This window comes from Larus michahellis, chromosome W (assembly GCF_964199755.1).
Source record: "Larus michahellis chromosome W, bLarMic1.1, whole genome shotgun sequence".
NCBI classification, from domain to species: Eukaryota; Metazoa; Chordata; class Aves; order Charadriiformes; family Laridae; genus Larus; species Larus michahellis.
The window spans coordinates 23801767-23824256 of record NC_133929.1 but is presented as its reverse complement, the minus strand read 5'-3'; the positions used below and the strand labels follow the sequence as shown (position 1 = coordinate 23824256).

General features: G+C 39.6%; 1 protein-coding gene across 3 annotated transcripts in view; it reads left to right on the top strand.

Moving 5' to 3' along the window:
- LOC141735693 (nipped-B-like protein) overlaps positions 1-22490 on the top strand; it is a 174954-nt gene that overhangs the window by 55028 nt on the left and 97436 nt on the right. For all 3 annotated transcript variants that reach the window (XM_074568784.1, XM_074568782.1, XM_074568783.1), the window contains exons 4-8: positions 866-996; positions 6723-6822; positions 12463-12614; positions 13677-13837; positions 18401-18494. In XM_074568784.1, coding sequence (XP_074424885.1) covers positions 866-996; positions 6723-6822; positions 12463-12614; positions 13677-13837; positions 18401-18494 — 638 coding nt within the window. The remainder of the gene's footprint in view (positions 1-865; positions 997-6722; positions 6823-12462; positions 12615-13676; positions 13838-18400; positions 18495-22490) is intronic.

Here is a 22490-nt window from a genome sequence, read left to right as displayed (position 1 = left end):
AATAATGCACATAGACAAATTATATACCCAGTATTATACAAAAAGATACTTTTTTGAGACGCCCATGTAAGACCTGTGTCAGTTCTGATTAGATATTGAACTTAAATATTTTAAGAATTGAACCAGCAAGTATGCTAACATATTCCCTTTTTGTTAATTTTTTTTTTTATTTTTCCCTCATGTCCTTTGAATTGTCTTATGTTGATAGCCCTGTCTTTTTCCTACATGTTTCAATCAATTGTTTTGATCAAATGGAAGTAGCTTTTAAAAGTTCTCAAAGCAAACAATAAGTGAAAGCAAGGATGCATTTATAGAAAATCCATTACATTTTTGATGGTTCAAAGGGAATCCTGTGATGTGAAAGATATGCCAATTTTCCTTTTTAAAAGAAAAGATTCTCAAAGTGTTGGGCTGCAACCTGAATGTTATACACTCACACATATCTTATTTTCACTCCTACAATAATATTTAATGTTATGCCAAAGCGTTTTTTTATGGAGATGATCATGATACAAAAGTGGGCATAAGAAACTTTTATAATAGTCTGAAACTGACAGCCACGTATATATAAGTGCTTATTAACAGAAAATAATTTTGAAGGATAGTAGGAATACCTCTTCTTCCATTCCTTAAACAAGAGAGGGGAAAAAAAAACATAGAGGCAGGGAACAGTGCTTTGCAGACTTGGTTTTTTTTCCTATAATTTAACAGTAAATTGTCGTCTTTTGTTTTGGTTGGAGGGGGTGGGGTTTTTTTTTTGGTTGTGGGTTTTGTTTGTTTTGTTTGTGTGGTGTTTTTTTTTACTTATGTTTTTTTATAATTTGAAAATGCATTTGCCTCTATTTGCTTACTTCCACAATTCCAGAGAATTGAAAGATAACCTTGGCAGTGATGATCCAGAGGGAGATATACCAGTCTTGCTGCAGGCTATCCTGGCAAGGAATCCTAATGTTTTCAGGGAGAAAAGCATGCAAAACAGATACGGGGTACAAAGTGGTAAGGATTTTTTATTATTAATGATTGTATTTTATGTTGTTCTGTAAGTTTAGGGGTCTGATACTAACCACAAATATATATGGAGCACAACTGTGATATTTATGCCTTACCTTGTATTTGATGCTGATAGAAGATGTCAAGATACATAGCTTTATAAGAGCAATTGTATTAGAGTAAGCAAGGAAATAAACTCTATCGGGTATTTTTGTAAAAACTAATGTTTAATTTCACTACAAAGTTTAATTTCTAGGATGAGTGATTGGATTTTATTTTAAAGTAATTTCATTTTAATTTCTTTATGGCTAGGTTCATATATTTGTCTTAGTAAATAATTGAAGTTGAGAAAATATGCCTTGATCTTAGTGAAAAACTATACGATTATAGCGTATCATTGTAGTGGTAGTTCTTAATAGTTCTGGGGTAAGGAATAATGTTGAATGAATCATACTTAACAGGTCCTCCCCGCCATTCTTGTTCTCAGCAATTTATGATGCCCTACAGATTTTACTGTTTTGGCAGCTAATTCTTTTCTGAGGTTTAGTGAAATATACTGCTGGATAGCAAAGATGGAAAAGGGGAGAGACCAAGCAAAGGATTAATCAGACAGATTCTACTTGTAGATCTGGAGACTTCTTCATTTGCACCTGAAATCTTTTCTTTAAACTATGAAATAAGTAGGAGAATTTCCAGAGTTTTCACAGCGTGAGGATAAAGCTTTGCTAGCATTGTAGAGATATAAATAGAAGTGTTACTGGAGTCCACAGAGGAGAAAGTGTAGGGTGTTTTTTGGAGGGTAAAAATAATAAAATGAGACTATTATGTTCGATCACCTAGGCTAGGGATTAAAAAGCCATACAATATTTGAAAAGAACTTGCTAAAGACAGAACATGTACTGTTCCTTGAAAGAATGCAGAAATCTCCTGGAATGAAAACGTGAAAGGCAGTGCTAAATATTTAGTAGCTCATTGATACATATATCCTGAAATTTAAGCTCTGAAAACAGTCTCCAGGTTCTGGGTTCGGTGGTAGTCGTGGCAGAGTATGATTTTTTCCAGTTGTGGGAAGAGTTGTGACTGTCCTGCTAGTTTTTGTGGTGTGGTTCCACAAAGAATACACACTTGAATCAGAATTTTCCACCAGTTTTGTAGAGTAGAATAATTTTTTGCCAGGGAGACATTGTTTTTTAAATTACTTATTCCATCAGGGGCTTTTGAAAGAAAGAAGATAAAGAGAATTAATTTCTTCTTAATTTTTGCTAATTCTGTGCTTCAGAGGGGGGAAACACTTTTGCAGCTTAATTCAAGAGGATAAGAATAATCCTTAATGAAATAAAAGTACCTCTATCTTTAGTAAATGTGCTTTGGCCTATGCTTGAAGGAAGGTACAGAATTAAAAACAATTCAACATGAGACTGAAAAGAATAGTTGATGTTATTTTAATAAAGTTAAAGTAGTTTCAGAGAACTAGAAGAAACCAGACTTTCAAACTTCCTTGAATGTTTATTTTACATAGTTCTGAATACTTGTACTATTGCAAACATTGCAATGTTAAGTGTGAAATCAGAAAAATTGAAAGAAAGGCGGAAGAGGGGAAAAGCATAGCTGTAGACTAAGTATTTTGAGAGGAAGAAGGCCCTGGAATGAACGTTTGGAAAAGCTAGGCAAAGGGAATTTATTTTCTATGGAACAAGGACACACTCTTACCTGGAAATAGGAGGATCTTTAAGCTAGATGCTGGCAAATTGTGATAGCCTTATTAGCTGTTAATACATCCCATTCAGATCTCCAAGGCCAAAGGAGGATATACTGATGTGTTCTGGCTGCAAAGGTTGGGTTTTCTTCTGCTTTCTGAACAGATTTTGTAATCTCTGTAGGGTCATGATTTGTAGAACAATTGGGGGTTTGGTAGAGATCTTATGCAATGCATTTTGCCAGCTGGAAGAATGAAATTTAGGCTCATTTCTAGTATTTCAAATTCATCTCTTCTGCTTTCCTTACTGTCTTCCTTCTGAATATCGTCCTTCTGCCTTCTGTTGAGTCCAGCATGCTGTGAAGTCAGCACTGAGACAGTATTTGTAATGCCAAGAATTGAGAAGGAACGAAGGCAATGGGACCCCCTGTCTATTTACTCAGCCTGGGGTGGGCCTCTGCACCGTGATCCCTTGAGTGTCAGTTCCAGTGTTAATATGGACAAACTGAACTCAAATTAATTTCTCCCAGCCTTATTTTCTAACACAAGAACAGAAAGACCACCTGGCTAAAGAATTACATTAAACGTGGAATAAAATTATTAGTTCAGTACAATTTGTCAGGAAATAAAGGCATCTTCAGAAAGCTAAATATTATGTTTTGTGTACTTGTGAATATAAGGTAAAGCACAAGCAGAATTCTGTGCTGATGTTTTTTTTTCCAAGGTCATATTGATTTGTAGCTCAACACTAAGTTTAGAGTGAGGATTTTTTTTAGTTATGATGAACAAATAGTGCAAGAAAGATGTATTATGTGGACACTTCTTTTGCTTTGTGTCCTGGGTGCACACCCCCTCTCTCCCCCGCCACCTCCACCCCCCAAAATTGCTGACATATTTCATTTTAGGTAATGTAGCAGCAGTGTTCAAACTCTTTTTTGATGTTTTTTGATAATAGTCTCATTGTTTGAAACAGTCTTCATGCAGATTAGATTTTTAGTTAGATTTTTCAGATTGTTTTCTATTACTAGGTTGTCTGAACAGACTGAGTCGCACCATGTGGCATCAGGCCTGACTTTGTACAAGGGCAGCATGTTAATTTTATTTTAGATCTTTTTCATCAGATGACAGAGAACGTTCTGGGTGGCATCTTTCAACTACATCTGTCTTGTATCTTATAGTGTATGAGTGAAGTGGATTTCTTTATTTAAAATTAAGAAATTATTTAGTATCAGTTTTCATAATAATTTTTTCTCTTTTCCCTCTCAACACTTTGGCTTTGTCTTTCAGCAGATATGTGTTGAAAGACAGCTAAAATAATGTATTGCAATAGGTTAGTATTCATAGCATAGCTTAGGGTGCAAAAAGGACTTAAAATTCACTTTAAACTATTTACCACAACTTGTGCATTTTTGAGGATTAAAATCTTATGTATCATTCCATAAATGTCAGTTACTTAGATAATTTGTTTTTCATTTATACAAGAATTCAAGTGCATGTGTACCTGTAAAAGGGAAAAACTTTGTAGACCTATATTTTCAATAAAAGTGTATATTTAACTGAAAAATCACCTGTTGGTGAGCAGCCCTAGCTTAAGCATGCATGATGTTGTAATACGGTTTAATCATACAAGACTTTTTTTCTGTGATCTTGAGCTGTGTTTTTAGGTAGTGTGTTCTTTGGCATTTAGTAGGAATGCTAAAATGGATTTATGCGTATCACTTTTCTCCAAGCAAAAAAATTTATAGTCTAGACTGGGAGTATGTGTTCAGGAAACTCATTCTAGGAATATTATTACTAGGATGATGTTTTCTCAAAACTGAATGTTACCAACAACCAAAATTAAATTTGCATTTAAAAGAAATTCTTAAGTATTTTAAGGTATGGAAATGCACAGTGGAGCCATAAATCTGCTGCTTAGTGATATGACAACAACGTAAAAAATGTACAAGAAGATATTTTAGTGTTAATGGCCATAGGCTAGTTTCAACTCATTTTTAGACTAAATGTTTGGGACTTATTTTTACTCCTTCCTCATTACATCATTACTAGGCAAACTTGTTAACTGTCTGGAAACTTTGGAGACACTGTTATGGTGGGGGTTTTTTGTTTTGGTGTGGTTTTTTTGTTGTTGGGTGGGGTTTTTGTTTGTGGTTTGTTTTGGGTTTTTTTTTACAGTTATCTAGATTGTGTCCCCCGTGTTTCCCCCCCCCCCCCCCCCCAACAGAGAGAGGTGAGAACTGTTTGTCACAGAATAAGTTTTAAGGTTTTTTAAATGGCATTAAAAATTGATTCATTTGTATATTTTCCGTCATTCTTTTAAACCAAAACCTACTACATCTGTGGTTCAAAATGTGTTTTAAATTTAGAGAAAACAAATAGATATGTTTTTAAAGTATTTTAAAAGTGCAGTCTTTGCTTTAAGCATAAAGCGAAGCAGAATGGGCATGTTCTGTCAGCTTTCTGTACGTGAATGTTAAGGGTTAGTAGTTTGACTACTACCTAGCTGTGGTGAGAGTGGCAGTGAGGTGTGTGGGCAGTGGGCATGCTGGGTGCTGCCTCCAACACAAAATCCCTGGAGTTTCTTCCTCACTTGCCTCTGTGTGAGGCAACCAGTGTCCATTTAAACAAATTTTGCAGGAGTTGAGGAGTCCCCTTCTGTTACTCGGGATAATGAAATGTCCTCTGTACTTGAAGTATGGAGGTCTCTGATTTTTTTTTTTTTTTTTTTTTTTTTTCCCCCCCCCCTTCCCCCCCAGCACAACATGGGACTTTCACTCCTGCTCTGGGCTAGTTTGCCTGTGCTAATGTACTTGGAATGCAGCACTTCATACCTACTGGGAGGCTGCATTCCTGGGTGATCTCTTCTCTGCTGGGGAGAGGGGAAGAGAAAAGAGGATGACAGGGAGGATATCTGAAACTAGCTTTGCTTGTGTGAATATTGCAGTGATTGAAATAAGTAATTGTAATTCAAGGATTGATGGCTCCCAAACACTCTGGATTGAGGACTACTGTCAGCCTTCTATCTAACCTTTGGTTTAAAATATTTGTGTTACTGATGTGCTTTTACCCACGGCTGTGGATCACTTGCTGTGGCTTCCCAAGCTGCAGTGTGCACATGAATTCTGATGCTGTTTTAGCTGCAAGACATTAAATTCTGTCATTAAAATCACCTGGCTAAAAAAAAAAAAAAAATCATATAAGTGTTTGTGTACCTGCACCACTTCAAATTCCAGTGTCACGTGGTGGTTAGGAAATTCTTTATACCTGTATCAAAGAGAGGAAAAAAAAAAAATAATTCCTTTAAATTCTCCCTAATAAAGATGCGAGTTAGTTTCAAGCCCATCGGTACTTCTTGTGGCTTGCCATCTAGTAGAACTCCTGAATTTCCAAAGCATGACTCTGGGAATCTACAGGCTGTGGAATTCTACAGGTGGGATATTGGTGGTTCTTTGCAATTGAAAATATTTCAGCACCTTCTTTGATAACATTCCTTATAAGAATGGTGGAGGTGGAAGAGAAAGCTTTTGTCCCTGGGTAGAAAGGAACCACTAAGGTACATTGGGAGCAGGGAGAATATCTTGCACTGCTCAGCCTGAGATGATTGTTTGCTATACTTGTTCTAAAACTGGGAGATAAGTTTTCTGTGTTCTTCTGACTTGTGAAGTTTCCAAATCTTTTACTTATTGGCACAATGAGTACTGTACACACCAGTCTGAGGTGTGAAGTATAGGTCTTGTTATAAAATGTTTCTATTTACTAGCAGGTTTTTGGCTAAGGAACAGAAGAAGGAACTACCATTGATATTTACAATTGAATTAATACCGCTTTAGGGAACACTCTTCTTATGTCATAGCGTAAAATGGACATTTTACATGGAATCAATCTTTTTTTAATGTTTTCTAACAGTTGTAGGTAGAAGATGTTAATGTCTGTAAAGTTTATAATCTCTTTGTATATAATAATTTCTGAAATGAGAGACTTAATTGATTAAAAAGGAAATGCACGTAAAGTAACGCTGCTATCTTCTTCTTAATAGGGATGATGATGTCGCAGTTTAATATTTCTCAGAATTCCATGCGAGGTAGTCCTGCATCTTCCAATTATCAACAAACCACTATCTCACATAGCCCTTCCAGGTAACGCTTTCTTTTAAAGGGGGTGGGATGGGCAGCAAACTGCAAATTCTTCCTACAGTGACATTCAATTCTTGTTGTAAGCATGTGAATGGAAGATGATCAGTGTCAAGACAAATTTTGCATTTGTCTGACAGCAGGGTGAGTTTCTTCAGCTGGCAAAGAAACATCTTTTTGTTAGTGAGTTAATCTTTGTATTCTGACTGCTCGTGATTTCCTGCTTTCTCCCCCTCCCTATAATTTTGGCAAACTTTCTTTCCTGCTTAAGAAATCCCCCTGCTCCTGCCACCCCTCCAGCTGTTCTCTACCTGTGGCAGAGGCTGGAGACTGGTGGCAGGAGGATAGGAGAGAAGAGGTTATGTGTTCCAGCATGTATAACAGTACCAATGTGACAGGAGGGTGGGAAAGAAGGCTTGTAAAAAGCATGGAATACTGCAGTAATAGTTATACAAAAGGCCACTCAGAGGAGATAGGCTCAATAGTTTTGCTAGTCTTCCAGCAGCTTCCTCATCAGCTTTCTGGTTCTCTTTCAAACTTTGAGTGTTGGCAAGTAGCATGTACCTATAATCCAGGCCTTTGTTTGTATAATAAAGTACTCTGGACTAGAGGAAAGAGTTCTGCATGTAGTTTCAACCCAGTTACTGAGCTTTAACAGATTTCATCTCCAGTTATTAGACATCGGTATTAAAATAAACTTATTTTACTTCAAGTTAGTTTAATTGTTTTGGCAAATGAAATGCTTTGTATCTGCAGAAAAAAACAGTATGCTTTTTTACTTTTATATCTAAAAGTGATATTGAAGAAAGTTTTTTGAATTGTGAATATTACAGTGTGCTAAGTCTTCTCGAAATCCTTGCAAAATCCTTGTGTTATATACTTTGCTATTTCTTTCTATGGAAGCTTACCTTCATAGAGTTCCTATCTAGAACCGAGGGTTGTGAAAGCATGTATTGTACTTTCTGAAGTATTTATTTGGTTTATTTTTATTTTGAAAAGCTCATATAAGAATGTAAGTTATAATGTACATGTCTTATTGTCGCAAGCCTATTTTCTTTTTGTGGATTGCTATCTTTAGGATGGGTCTAAGATAAAGCCAGTGAAAGAATAAGTTGTATTCAGTGGACTTTGGGTCAGGTCCTACCTAACTGCCGATCACATTCCTATATCTTGTCAGTATAGTTCTGTTAGATGAAGTTCTTGGAAATCTTGCTGGAAAAATCATATTTAGAGTAGATGGCTTCTGTTAATCCTAGCGAGCTAGTTGTTATATGCTATTAAACCTTAGCTGTCACTTTCATTCAAACTTCTAGGAGTAACTTCTGGAAATTGCGTATCTTGTTTTAGTAATCTGCAGATCTTATTTTAATAAATATTTGTGTCATGATTTCTTTTCCCTAGGTGGAGGTCTTATGAATGCTTTTTATCCTGTTCTTTACTTCTACTAATGCAGTGCCCTAGCTGTGGCTCTTAGAATCATAGAATGGTTTGGGTTGGAAGGGACCTTAAGGATCATCTAGTTGCAACCCCCCTGCCATGGGCGGGGACACCTCCCACTAGACCAGGCTGCTCAAAGCCCCATCCAACCTGGCCTTGAACACTTCCAGGGATGGGGCCTCCACAATTTCTCTGGGCAACCTGTTCCAGTGTCTCACCACCCTCATTGTAAAGAACTTCTTCCTAATATCCAATCTAAACCTACACTTTCCAGTTTAAAACCATTACCCCTTGTCCTATCGCTACACTCCCTCATAAAGAGTCCCTCCCCATCTTTCCTGTAGGCCCCCTTTAGGTACTGGAAGGCTGCTACAAGGTCTCCTCAGAGCCATCTCTTCTCCAGGCTGAACAACCCCCAACTCTCTCAGCCTGTCCTCGTAGGAGAGGTGCTCCAGCCCTCTGATCATCTTTGTGGCCCTCCTCTGGACCCATTGCAACAGGTCCATGTCCTTCTTATGTTGGGGACTCCAGAGCTGGACACAGTACTCCAGGTGGGGTCTCACCAGAGCAGAGTAGAGGGGCAGAATCACCTCCCTCGACCTGCTGGCCATGCTGCTTCTGATGCAGCCCAGGACGCGGTTGGCCTTCTGGGCTGCAAGTGCGCATTGCCTGCTCATGTTGAGCTTCTCGTCCACCAGCACCACCAAGTCCTTCTCAGGGCTGCTCTCAAGCCATTCTGCTACCAGCCTGTATTTCTGCTTGGGATTGCCCTGACCCAGGTGCAGGACCTTGCACTTGGCCTGGTTGAACTTCATGAGGTTTGCACAGGCCTACCTCTCAAGCCTGTCCAGGTCCCTCTGGATGGCATCCCTTCCCTCCAGCGTGTTGACCGTGACACACAGCCTGGTGTCGTCAGCAAACTCTCTGAGGGTGCACTCAATCCCGCTGTCCATGTCTCTGACAAAGATGTTAAATAACACTGGTTCCAGTACAGACCCCTGAGGAACGCCACTCGTCACTGGTCTCCACTTGGACATCGAGCCATTGACTGCAGCCATTTGAGTGCAGCCATCTAGCCAGTTCCTTATCCACCAAGTGGTCCATCCCTCAAATCCACGCCTTTCCAATTTAGAGACCAGGATGTCATACGGGACAGTGTCAAATGCTTTGCACAAGTCCAGGTAGATGATGTTGTTTGCTCTCCCCTTATCTACCAAAGCTGTAACACCATCGTAGAAGGCCACCAGATTTGTCAGGCATGACTTGCCCTTTGGTGAAGCCATGCTAGCTGTCACCAATCCCCTCCTTATTTTGCACGTGCCTTAGCAGAGATTCCAGGAGGATCTGCTCCATGATCTTGCCAGGCACAGAGGTGAGAATGACCGGCCTGTAATTCCCTGGGTCTTCCTTTTTTCCCTTTTTGAAAATGGGCTTATGTTTCCCCTTTTCCAATCAGCGGGAACTTCACCAGACTGCCACGACTTCTCAAATATAATGGAAAGCGCCTTGACGACTTCATCTGCCAGCTCCCTCAGAACCCGTGGATGGATTTCATCAAGTCCCGTGGACTTGTGTACCTTCAGGTTCCTCAGATGGTCCCGAACCTGATCTTCTCCTACAGTGGGTGGTTCTTCATTCTCATAGCCCCTTTTTTGCCTTCTGCAACTTGGGTGGTGTGGTTAGAGCCCTTGCCAGTGAAGACCGAGGTGAAAAAGTCATTCAGCACCTCAGCCTTCTCCATATCCTGGGCGACCAGGTCTCCTTTTTCCTTACGGAGATGGCCCACATCTTCCCTAGACTTCTCTTTATCTCTGACATGCTTATAGAGGTTTCTCTTGTTCTCCCTGATGCCCCTAGCCAGATTTAATTCTATCTGGGCTTTAGGTTGCCTAATCTGGTTCCTGGTCATTTGGACAGTTTCTCTGTATTCCACCCAGTCAACCCGTCCCTGCTTCCACCCTCTGTAGGCCTCCTTTTTGCTTTTGAGCATGTCCAGGAGCTCCTTATTCATCCATGCAGGCCTCCTGGCATTTTTTGCCTGACTTCCTCTTTCTTGGGATGCACCACTTCTGAGTTTGGAGCAGGTGATCCTTGAATACTAACCAGCTCTCTTGGGCCCCTCTTCCCTCCAGTACTTTTTCCCATGTTACCCTGCCAAGCAGGTCCCCCAGGAGGCCAACATCTGTTCTCCTGAAGTCCAGGGTAGTGAGCTTGCTGCGTGCCCTCCTTGCTGCCCGAAGGATCTTGAATTCCAACATTTCATGGTAGCAGCCAAGGCTGCCCTTGAGCTTGACATTCCCCACCAGCCCCTCCTTGTTGGTAATGACAAGGTCCAGCGTGGCTCCTCTACCATTTGAAGAAGAAAGTTCTTGTCAACACATTCCAAGAACTTCCTGGATTTCTTGTGCCCCGCTGTGTTGTCCTTCCAATAGATATCGGGGTGGCTGAAGTCCCCCATGAGGACCAGGGTCTGTGAACGCGATGCTGCTCCTGTCTATGGAGGGCCTCATCCGCTCTGTCGTCCTGGTGAGGTGGCCTGTAGCAGACGCCTACTGTAATGTCACCTGCCCCTGTGTTCCCTTTAGTCTTGACCCATAAGCTCTCCGTTGGGTCTTCATCCATCCCCAGGTGGAGCTCCATGGACTCCAGCTGTTCATTGACATAGAGGGCAACGCCCCCTCCTCATCTTCCCATCCTGTCCTTCCTGAAGAGTCTGTATTCCTCTATTCCAACACTCCAATCATAGGGGTTGTCCCACCACATCTCTGTGATGCCAATAAGATGCACATCTCTAACTCCTCTTGTTTGTTTTCCATGCTACCTGTGTTTGCATAGAGACACTTCAGCTGGGCGCCTGGTGAGGCTGACTTACAAGCTGGAATGGCTGCATTTCCTTTGTGCTGTTCTTCAGCACATAAAACATCTTTTGAGATGTTTTATCTGTGACTCCCCGGTTCCCATTGCCTCGAGCCCCTGGCTCATCTTCATAAGACTTTGAGTGTGCTGCAGCATACCCAGCACATCTTGGAGCAACAAGTTGAGGGCCTTCGCTGGTGACCCACCCCTCAGACCTTGGAGCATCATCCCTTGGCTTGTCATGAGGAAGTCTGATAACATCCCCCTCCTCCAACAAGTCTAGTTTAAAGCTCAGTCAGTAAGCCCCGCTAGCTCATGAGCAAACACCCTCTTCCCCCTTGCAGAAAGATGAACCCCATCCGATGCCAGCAAGCCTGATGCCGTGTAGGCCATCCCATTGTCAAAAAACCCAAAGTTTTTGTGGTGACACCATCCATAGAGACATGTGTTGACAGACTGAGCACGTCTGTTTCTTTCAGAGTCCCTGCCTGTAACTGGGAGAACAGAAGAAAAGATAACCTGCACCCCAGACTCCCTTATTAATCTTCCCAAGGCCCTGAAATCTCTTTTGATTGTTCTTGGGCTATGTGTTGCCACCTCATCACCAGCTACATGGAAGAGCAACAGTGGGTAGTAGTCTGAGGGCTGAACCAGGCTGGGAAGTTTCTTGGCAATGTCCCTGACCTAGGCCCCAGGGAGGCAGCAGACTTCCCTAAGAGGGTCTCTCCAGCATATTGGGCCCTCTGTTCCCCTCAGAATGGAGTAGCCTACTACTATAACCCTCCTCTTTTTCCTTGTAGAGGTGGATTTTAAACAGGGGGTAGGCCTTACGGGTCCTGGCAACTCTTATGGTATGGACGGACTGTTTTCTATGGGCTGGCCTACCTCCTCGAGAGCCTCATACCTGTTGTACAGAGGCACCTGGTTAGGGGAGGTGGGCAAGGAGGGGGTTCACTTGCCACCCCTAGAAAGGACTTGCCTCCGTTCACAGCTCTCGTTATGTCCACTGTCTTCAGTCTGGCAGGGGGAGGGTACCGAATCTCCTTTAGCTTGGGGTTTTTTTGATGGCTGTTCTGATTTCTCTTTCAGGGAGGTCAAAGTATGATTCCACCAATCTATTTCTTTCTCACACTCCCTGATGCTCCATAGTTAGATGCTCTTAAGTAATAATTGAAATTGGGAAGGTATCAATAGCTTAAAATACTGCTTTTGAAGGGGTTTCCTGATTGCATTGGAATTTTGTCTCTTACAGAAGGTATAATGTTCCAAAGGTATATTATTCCAAAAGAAATAATAAATTTGTCTAAATTTCCTTTTCCAAGGTTTTAAAACTTTATTTTCTTTTATTTTTAGCCGATTTGTGCCACCACAGACAAGCTCTGGTAACAGATTTTTGGCACAACAGAACAGTCCAGTGCCTAGTCCATATGCTCCTCAAAGTCCTGCAGGATACATGCCATATTCACATCCTCCAAGTTATACACCACATCCTCAGATGCAGCAAGGTAAGTCTGTGATGTTTCTTTTATTCTCCCGTCTCATGTCAGCTTTACTTTGATGTGCATGTTTCATGGTGCTCCAATTTCTTTGAAGGAGTCACATGCTTAATGTAAATCTTTGAGTTGATTGGGATTTTTTTTTTTCTATGTTTAAGCTTTGCTTTCCTGACTGTACAGAGTGGTAGTATATACTTTATTTAAAAGAAAAAAAAAAAAGGAAGAAGAAGAAATAGTAAAACACATGTTCATGTTACACTGCTCCTCCCCTATGTACACCCATTTTGCATAGCAGTCATGTATACATGACAATAGAAAAATTGAAACAAAACAAAAACTTTTATTTGTTAGCTATGGTAATTGTTTATCCACACTGACGAAAACCTAATTTTTGCCAGTGTAACATAAGTTTTGCTGACAGCTTATTTAGCCTTACCAAACCTTTGTAGTGTAAACTAGACCAAGTTGGCTAGAATTATGCTCAAGGTATGCAGTAAATGGCAAAGGTGACTTTCAGAATGAATGGATTTCTTTGTTCTTCCCTCTTCTAAAAACAGTCTTGAAAAACATGAACACTGTTAAGTATCTAGGCATTTTGTTGTTTTGTAAGTAGAATTCTCATTGGATTCTTTTAAATCCTCTCTTTTTAAAGTTTAGCAACGTGCTTAGAATTTATATAGCTGTTCTGTATGTTATGTGTCTCATGAATACTTTGGAAGTTACTAAAGGTAGTGAATACAAATTATATAGAGGAAAATAAAGTTTTCTATAACCTATAAGAATGTGATACTGACTGTAATTAGGATAGATGTGGAGAGAAGCTTGGCTAATCTGTACGTGGAATTTAGGTTTTAAATCCTCTTGAAAATTGGAATCTTAGATATCTAATTTTATTCAAGGTATTTGTGGCAAAAGGATTCAATCCAGAAAGCTGAATTCTTGTTCAGATTCCAGACCTCTTGCATCCAACTGATTAATATCCACTATTATGGTGTTTTCTGTGAAATTTTTTGGAGTTAACGACTGTGTGAACATATCAGTATAGTTATTTATATTTTTTTTGTATTTCAGCTTCAGTATCCAGTCCCATTGTCACAGCTGGGATGAGGAATCTCCATGAAAATAAAGTTTCAAGTCAATTGTCTGGAAGTTCAGCTAATCATCACACTGATAATTCTAGACATAGCTCAAATGAAGACTACCTACAGATGGTGCACAGGCTAAGTAGTGATGTATGTTACCTAGATCAGTGTATTATAATAAAGCAAGTATGTGTTTAGCTGCCTTAGAAGTCAGATATTTTTACTATGTTGTTATTGATGAATAAAACCACTGAAAATATATTTCAGTTTCAGATGTGTACGCTCAACCATGCAAATTTAATGTGTGAGTTTTAATTTTTTTTCTAGATCTCTCTTTCCTTTGGAACAGTTTGTAACATTGATTCTGATGAAATTATGATAAGTAAAAAAATCTTACTCGTGAATTTATTTAAAAAAAATGGTAGAATGTATCTGCAATTATTGTAGCAATACGTTAATGCAAACAATACTAGATTCTAAATAGGTGTATAGTTAACTTGTCTTTCTGAAGATTCCCATAATTGTCAATTAGACTTGACATATTTGAATAACCTATTGGGTAATATAGTAGTGTTGTCAAAGGCAAAAATTCCTTTTGACACTTTTTCTTACTGGTCTGTTATGCCCTTTTATGGCCTGATTTCTTTATAAGACATTTTTCCATAGTGACTTTAGTTCATGTAGGAGAAAATCTTGCTGAAATCTTGAATCTAAAGGAAAAAACCCCAGCAACTTTCTACCACAGTATTTTGAACTTCTTAATTTTCTTTTTAATGAGCATCTCATCCTGTGGATGAAGCATGTTGGGATTCTTCTTTACAAATTTGGCACGCAGTCAGTCTCTTAACAGCTCTTAAGGGGGAGAGCACTTAAGTTTCATTTTTATTTGTTGACTTTAGCTCTTTGAACAGTGTGGGCAAAAACTGTGGGCAACTCTAGTCTTCCTAAATTAGCTTGTGGAAGCAAAAAAAGTGTTGTATTCAACAAGTGTTCTATTAACATTAGGCTCCCTAAATCCCTTACCAGGATTAATACACTAGAACTCCAAGAGAGTTCTAGTGAAGAGTCCATCATTTATCAACAATCTTGGTCAACAGGGGAGGTACCAGATGACTGGGGGATGCCCATCTACAAGAAGGGTCGGAAGGGGGATCCGGGGAACTCCAGGCCTGTCAGCCTGACCTCGGTACCAGGAAAGATCATGGAGAGGATCATCTTGAGTGAGCTCTCAGGGCAAGTGCAGGGCAGCCAAGGGATCAGGGCCAGCCAGCATGGGTTTAGGAAAGGGAGGTCCTGCTTAACCAACCTGATCTCTTTCTATGACCATGTGACCCGCCTTCTGGATGCGGGGAAGGCGGTGGACGTTGTCTATCTGGACTTTGGTAAGGCCTTTGACACCATCCCCCACAGCATTCTCCTGGAGAAGCTGGAGAATCACAGCATAGACAAGTGTACTCTTCGCTGGGTTAAAAACTGGCTGGATGGCCGTGCCCAGAGAGTTGTGATTAATGGGGTGAAATCCTCTTGGCGGCTGGTCACCAGTGGTGTCCCTCAGGGCTCAGTTTTGGGGCCAGTTTTGTTTAATATCTTTATCGATGATCTGGATGAGGGGATTGAGTGCACCCTCAGTAAGTTTGCAGAGGACACCAAGCTAGGAGGGAGAGTTGATCTGCTTGAGGGTAGGAAGGCTCTACAGAGGGACCTGGACAGGCTGGATCGATGGGCCAAGGCCAACTGTATGAGGCTTAATAAGGCCAAGTGCCGGGTCCTGCACTTGGGCCACAACAACCCCAAGCAACGCTACAGGCTTGGGGAAGAGTGGCTGGAAAGCTGCCCAGCAGAAAAGGACCTGGGGGTGCTGGTGGATGGCCAGCTTAACATGAGCCAGCAGTGTGCCCAGGTGGCCAAGAAGGCCAACAGCATTCTGGCTTGTATCAGGAATAGTGTGGCCAGCAGGAGTAGGGAAGTGATCGTGCCTCTGTACTCGGCACTGGTGAGGCCTCACCTCGAGTACTGTGTCCAGTTCTGGGCCCCTCTGTACAAAAGGGACATGGAAGGGCTGGAGCGTGTCCAGAGGAGAGCTACCAGGCTGGTGAGGGGTCTGGAGACCAGGTCATATGAGGAGAGGCTGAGGGAGCTGGGCATGTTTAGCTTGGAGAAGAGGAGGCTGAGGGGAGACCTCATTGCCCTCTACAACTACCTGAAAGGAGGTTGGAGAGAGGTGGGTGTTGGCCTCTTCTCCCAGGTGAATGATGACAGGACCAGAGGAAATGGTCTGAAGTTGCAGCAGGGGAGGTTTAGATTGGATATTAGGAGGAATTCCTTTACTGAAAGAGTGGTCAGGCCCTGGAACAGCCTGCCCAGGGAGGTGGTTGAGTCACCATCCCTAGAGGTATTTAAGAAACGTCTAGATGTGGCGCTTCAGGGCATGCTCTAGTGGCAGAGATTGTAGGTTGTTTTTTGTGTGTGTGTGTGGTTGGACTTGATGATCTCAAAGGTCCTTTCCAACCATGAACGTTCTATGATTCTATGATTAGTTTTATTAATCTTATGTTTTTTTAAATGCTATAATTATGCTGATTAAAAATGTTAGCTAAGAAGTAGTATCGTAAACAGGAGAGTTTTGTAATGAAGGAATCTATCATAATACACAATCATCGGATGTTTTTCTCAGTCTCTGCTTCAGCAATGCAAATTCTTCAAAATAAGAAGCTGTTCTTGGCATTAAGTGTGTGTATGTCCCCCAACTATGTTAAAGGTACACTTTCAAGAGAATCTTGGTTTTGTTAAGAACGGATTTTTGGAAAACTTTAATGTTACGATAATTTATTTACAATGTTTAAAGAGGAAGTATTTAAAAATATTTACCCCTAATTTTGTGATCTAAGTAATGCCATCACATCCTAGTTCATGAGAACATAGAAATGAAACTCATTCAAAACTGACATACTATGAAAACATAAAACATACCATCATTGTTCGGTTTAATTGGAGAAATACTAAAGGTGAAAAGTAATTATACCTTTAAAAGCTGATTTTAGTAGCTGTCATGCAGAAAACAGTTTAAGTTTTGCATCTATGAATGAATAATAAGCTTAATCATAATGTTGCAGCCTCTTCAGAAGCAGTGTGTGACCGTTTGTACAGATAGTTATGAATGAGGATTATTAAATCATAAAACTTAAAAACTTTAGTTATTGTTAAGTCTTTTTCTTAGTTTTAGGATTTTGTTGCTTTAAAAATGATGAATAGTTACAAGATATTGTGTATTTGCAATATATGATTTTATAAAATCAGCAAGTATACCCTTGAAGCCTCATTGCACATATACACAATTTAAGGACCATTTTTTTTATAAACTTGAGAACATTCCTAGAATATAAGTTCGTGCTTACATTTCACCATTTGATGAAGTTCTGAACTAGGAAACAGTAAATGAGCACTTCTGAAAACTTGTCAGGTATGGTAGGAATGGCATGTGTACCTGAAAAGTCATCTACCTAGTTAGTCTGTTTAGTTAATTTAATAAAAGGCACCTTTGCCTGTGTCCTTGGCAATCACGGGTAGAGAACCTCTCCTGTCCCAGTAAAACATATATGTTAAAAAGTTACTAAGCTTTTTTTTTTTTTCTTCCCCCAATATTTGGGTTTTTTTGAGATTTATTACAATTCAAAGATAAGTCAGGTTTGAAAAAAATCAGCTCCATAATTTTGATGTATTAAATAAATGAGTAACTCATACATCAGGAAACTTGTTCATTTTAACTTGCAATAAAACACATGTAATTTTAAGGTATAGTTCTTTTTATTGCATTGAATCTGAATATTAGATTGTTTTGCACATGAGGCTTTCATCACGTGAGGCAACAAGTCTTTTTGCAAGCACTGTTGCAAAAATAAGTGTAATTATGCTGGGGGGGGGGAATTCTAATAGAATTGTTTTGTAAGTGCCCATAGATGGTGAAACTGATGAAATCTTGTTTCTTATGGATTTATATTCTTTGCCTTGTATGCACCTTCAGTCTATAAATATCAAACTTTTTTCCCTAAGCAGTGTGAACTACACCTTCACAAGGTGTAACACATACAGTGGCTAGTTACTGCTATGCATGTGGAAATTGGCTGTTTGGCCATTGTCAGAGGGAGTGTGTATCTATCTCAGCTGCTGTAATGGGAGTGCTACAGATTTTGTTCAGTCCTGATGTGTGTATGCTGGAGCGTATAAATATAAAGCGTTAGTTTGCCTAACTGTAAAAGTAAGATGGCATTCTAATAAACTTTAAGGGTAGGTTAAGTGAAAAAATGGTGAGTTTGTTTTAAAAAAAAAAAATAAATCTACTTTTTATACTCAGTTTCTTTAGGTCGGTATTGTATAGAGTTCATCTTTCTGCTTTTTGGCTCTTTACTATGAGTGCATGTAACAAAAAACTTCGAAGTGGAATCTTAATGGCAACCAAAAGTGCTTATTTAGCTAGAAGACAGATTTATTTTTGTGTGCATGTTCTAGTTCTAGGTTCTAAAGGCTGACTGCTCTGGAATGTTGCCTATATAGTAATCTAAATTACAAAAAAATTTATATAAATAAATATTTTTCTAATATTTGTTGTATGCCTTTTTTATCCAATACATTTTATCAGTATATGTAATAATTTCAGTCTTTATCTTATCAAGTGTTCATGTTCATAATGTTAATTTTTTATCATTGTTACTTTAGGATGGTGATCCTTCAATAAGGAATGCTGCATCTTTTTCCTTGAGGTCACCCCAGTCAGTCTGCTCTCCAGCTGGAAGTGATGGAACCCTTAAAGGTAGTCTAGCAGTCATATATATCAATATATTTTTTCCTAATTTAAAAAAACAGAGAGTTTAAAAGAGGTATTTAGTTAGATCTCCCGACTTCTGTATTCCAGTAGTACTAAAGAGTATGTCATTAAGTTTTGGATACAAAATTATTTTGAGCCCTGATCCAGAAGAAATTTCTGAAGGTCCAAAAATTGACTAATCATCCTTCAAAACAAAGCTCAAATTCATAGAGGACAGAAGAATTTTAAATCCTTTCCAATATGAGGATTAAATTCTGTATAAAAATGGTTTCAGTTGCTCTATATTTGAAATGGTTTAAAGGCAGCATTATGAGTATTGAACTCTTAACCAGCTCAAAAGTGTTTTAACATGCAATGCTTGTCTTGATTGCAATCATCAAATTTTAAGAACATGAAATTAGAAGTAGTTCAATGAACACAATATATTTAGCATAAAACAATATGCATAGCATAAACGAAGCCTGAAAAACCTTAGCTGTAGAGAAGGAATAGGGTGAACTCTGTCAGCTGAGAAAATAATTCTTTATGCTAAAACCTGCAATGCATACTGCTGTTTTTAATATTATCCCTAAGAAGCAATGACTGAGATATATGAGACTTAGCAAGGTAGGGGTTTGGGCATATTCTTGCTAATTTAGGGTTTCAGTGCTTATATATTTACATGGCAATAGTAAAAAGATGCAACAGTGCTTTCTTCTTTTTAGCCCTGAAACAAAATTAAGTCTCTCTGGATGGTCAGGTTAGGTGGAGAAGGGAGAACAGATGGGGAGATTCTAGAGAAGCTGAGGGAATTGGGCTTGTGCAGCCTGGATAAGAAAAGTCTTTGTGGGGGTACAGATAGGGGGACAAACGGGATGACACACAATGGATGGATGTGACCTTAGAGCAGTCTTCTCATACCTATGAGGAGATTATCAGGAAAACTTGAGTTGGGCTTTTCACAGTGTCGTGGAGGAAGGATGAGAGATAATGGACTTAAATTGAAATGGGAGGTTCTGATTAGGTATAAGGAAAAACTTTTTCACTGTCAGGACAGTCAAGCATTGGAAAAGCCCAGAGAACCTGTGCATTTTCCATCCTTGGAGATTTTCAAGACCAGGCTGGATAAAGCCCTACATAATGTGACCTCACTCACCCTGCTTTGAGCACGAGGATGGACTAAAGACCTCCTGAGGTCCCTTCTTAACTGAATTATCTTATGATCCTGTGACTGCTAAATTATCTCTGTGGTTCATCTTCTGTAGGCATGTACTGTGTTAAACAGTGATAGAAGAAATGTGTCTCAAATGCAAGTGAGAAGTACTTGTATAGCACGCCAGCAGCATCAGTATTTTAGGAGGCCTTGTGCTAAAGGACTTGTTTTAAGACTTGTGTAAGTGGCAAAGACTAAATGTGGTTGTTTTTCTTTAACTCAGTACACAAAATCCATGTTTGTTGAGCTTATCAGTTTAACAACATTGTGAATCTAAGCTACTTCCACTCAAATAGAGGATTACCACTCAGCCAGAAGAATATTGGAATTATTTCTTTAGTTAAAGTTGCTGCTGTTTCAGTTGGTTGTCTCAGAACCTGTTTTGAAGGGATACTTTTTCAGATTATTTCTGAAAACAATATAATTGTACAATTCAGATTGTAATGTTTCAGCATTAGAGGGGCTGAAAAAGTGCAAGGGGAGCTTTTTGATTTATTTACCTGTATGTTAGCTTAACTTCTTGTTGATAAAGCACACAACTGAAATACTGTTACTAATGGTGCTAGCATTTTGCTGCCTTAAAGAGATTCATGAACCTGAGAGAACCAGTTCTTGATGCTGCAAGAATCTTGCCAGACATTTACTTCCTCTAATCTTGCATTTTAGAAATGTATTGAAGAGGTGTGGGTACTTACAGTGTTACTTCGAATATGTGATCCCTGACAGTGAGTTTTTGGCTTATGATTTGTAGTGAAAGTGATTGGTTATGCTGATAAATTTTCCAGTGATGAACAAACAGCAAGTATCTACGCTGAGCTTTTTGTTACTACTCTCATTAGTCCTTGAAAGTTTGATTGACTTCACAAACTTTGATAAAGAAAATTAGCAAAATATTTAATTGCTTGTTTGGGAAGACTAAAAGAATGGCACTAGACATCATCAGTCCAGAGAAAGATCACAGGAAGGATGTTATAATATCTAAGCTTTCTTATATAGCCTAGAAATGTGAGGCAATTACCAAAGGTATGGGTACAGACTGCATTTCTGTACTTCTGACATGGAAGTAGCAAGGACTTCTGGAGACTTGGAGAATGTGATTGTACAGCCTTGAATTACTTTAAGACTGAACAATAGCTGTCTGATTGACAGAATCTGAACGAGGAAGAAGTTTTGTTTGCAAATCAGGAAAATATTTGAGAGATGGCAGAAGTTACATTTGTTCTTTTGGTTGGTTATTCACTTACTCAGTGGAGTAAAATTTCTCTCTTACAGAAATTTTTGCCTCACTTCTGCTCCAGTAAAGGTACCAGAGCAGCTGAAGTTTTATCCAGAAGTTCTAGGGCAGTCTTTATCCTTTCTTTTTTATGTAAATTTTATATCTTTAGCTATGCAAACAGAATAGTGGCTCTCCTTTCATAGAAAATTCATTTCTGTGAATTCATCTATAAAGAATTAACATGAAATATTTTCCTTCTGTTGAGCTCATAAAATATTACGTGGCATCCATTACTCATCAAAATCCTTTATCCATTTGTTCTCCTTTCGCACTACTCTGGAATCTCAGGAAAGATTTTTATTTTTTTTTAATTATTTTTTTTTTTTATTTTACTTAAGACAACTTCTAAAGATCTGTATAAAGGAAAGCCTTACACAATGTTTTCAGTCCATTGCTTTCTAAAGAGAAGAGTTCATATATTTACAGTCCTGTTTCCATACAGCTTCCTAAACTCCTGGGAAAACACCTCTAAGGAATAGTAACAACCCTTATGAAACTGTATAATTTTGCAGTGTCTTTTTTGGTGCTCAAAGTAAGGCACGAAGGGTTAAGATATAATGACAGATCTGACCAAAAGATGCATTGTTAGATGCATTTATTATATTAGTTAAATAGTGGCTGGTCACAATGTTGCTTGGTTTGTTCGCATGGCTGTGTTATGTAAATTCTTATATGCTCTATGTACTCCCCATGATGCTGTTTATCACTGCTGGGTGAAGGATCAGGATTATCATTTTGCTGTGCTGTGTAATATCAACTTAGGGTAACGTTACTGTTCATGCGGTTATGTTGGTGCGGTTATGTTGGTATGTTTATGCAGAATTGCTTTCCTGACCATACATGCTGTCTATCGGAATTTATTAATAATCACACCCAATCTATGGGGGGAAACAGGGGGGGATACTTTCCCCAGCTCTTTTGCATCCCTTTTGTCTTCCAGGCCAGGTATGATAGCCTTTAAGAATTTTGAATATCCTTGGGATGCTCAAACCAGCCTGGTCCTATTGCTGTGTCTCCTGAATGTGTTCCAGGTCCTGTTTAGGGTTAAACAACTACCACCCATAGATCTGCTTTAAGGCTGGATAGTCAGGGGTGGCATCCATCTCTCAGGTGGGAGAATATGGGCAGGTATCTAGAGAACTTCTCACCTCCAGTGGTCTGGGACTTCACCCCTGAACAATTACAGGACCCTGATAGAGTGGTAGAATATTTGAAGGGAAAATGCTGTGGCTATTCCAGAGAGGCACAACTCACTGCACTGTGCTGGGCCCTGGCCAGTATCTACCAGGCACTGCTCAGTATTATGCAGCACCCTCAGGGGGAAAGAGAGGAAAACCAGACCAACAGGTACTGAAGCTACTCCAACCCCTGCAGCAGGCACTGTGGCTACTCAAACTGCGGTAGCAGGCACTGCAGCTGAACAAGTAAACAACCCATGCTGGTATCAGTTGCCCCTATACAGAAGAAGTACACCAAGAAATCAGTTCACTTAGTAAGGGATGAGGATGAACCA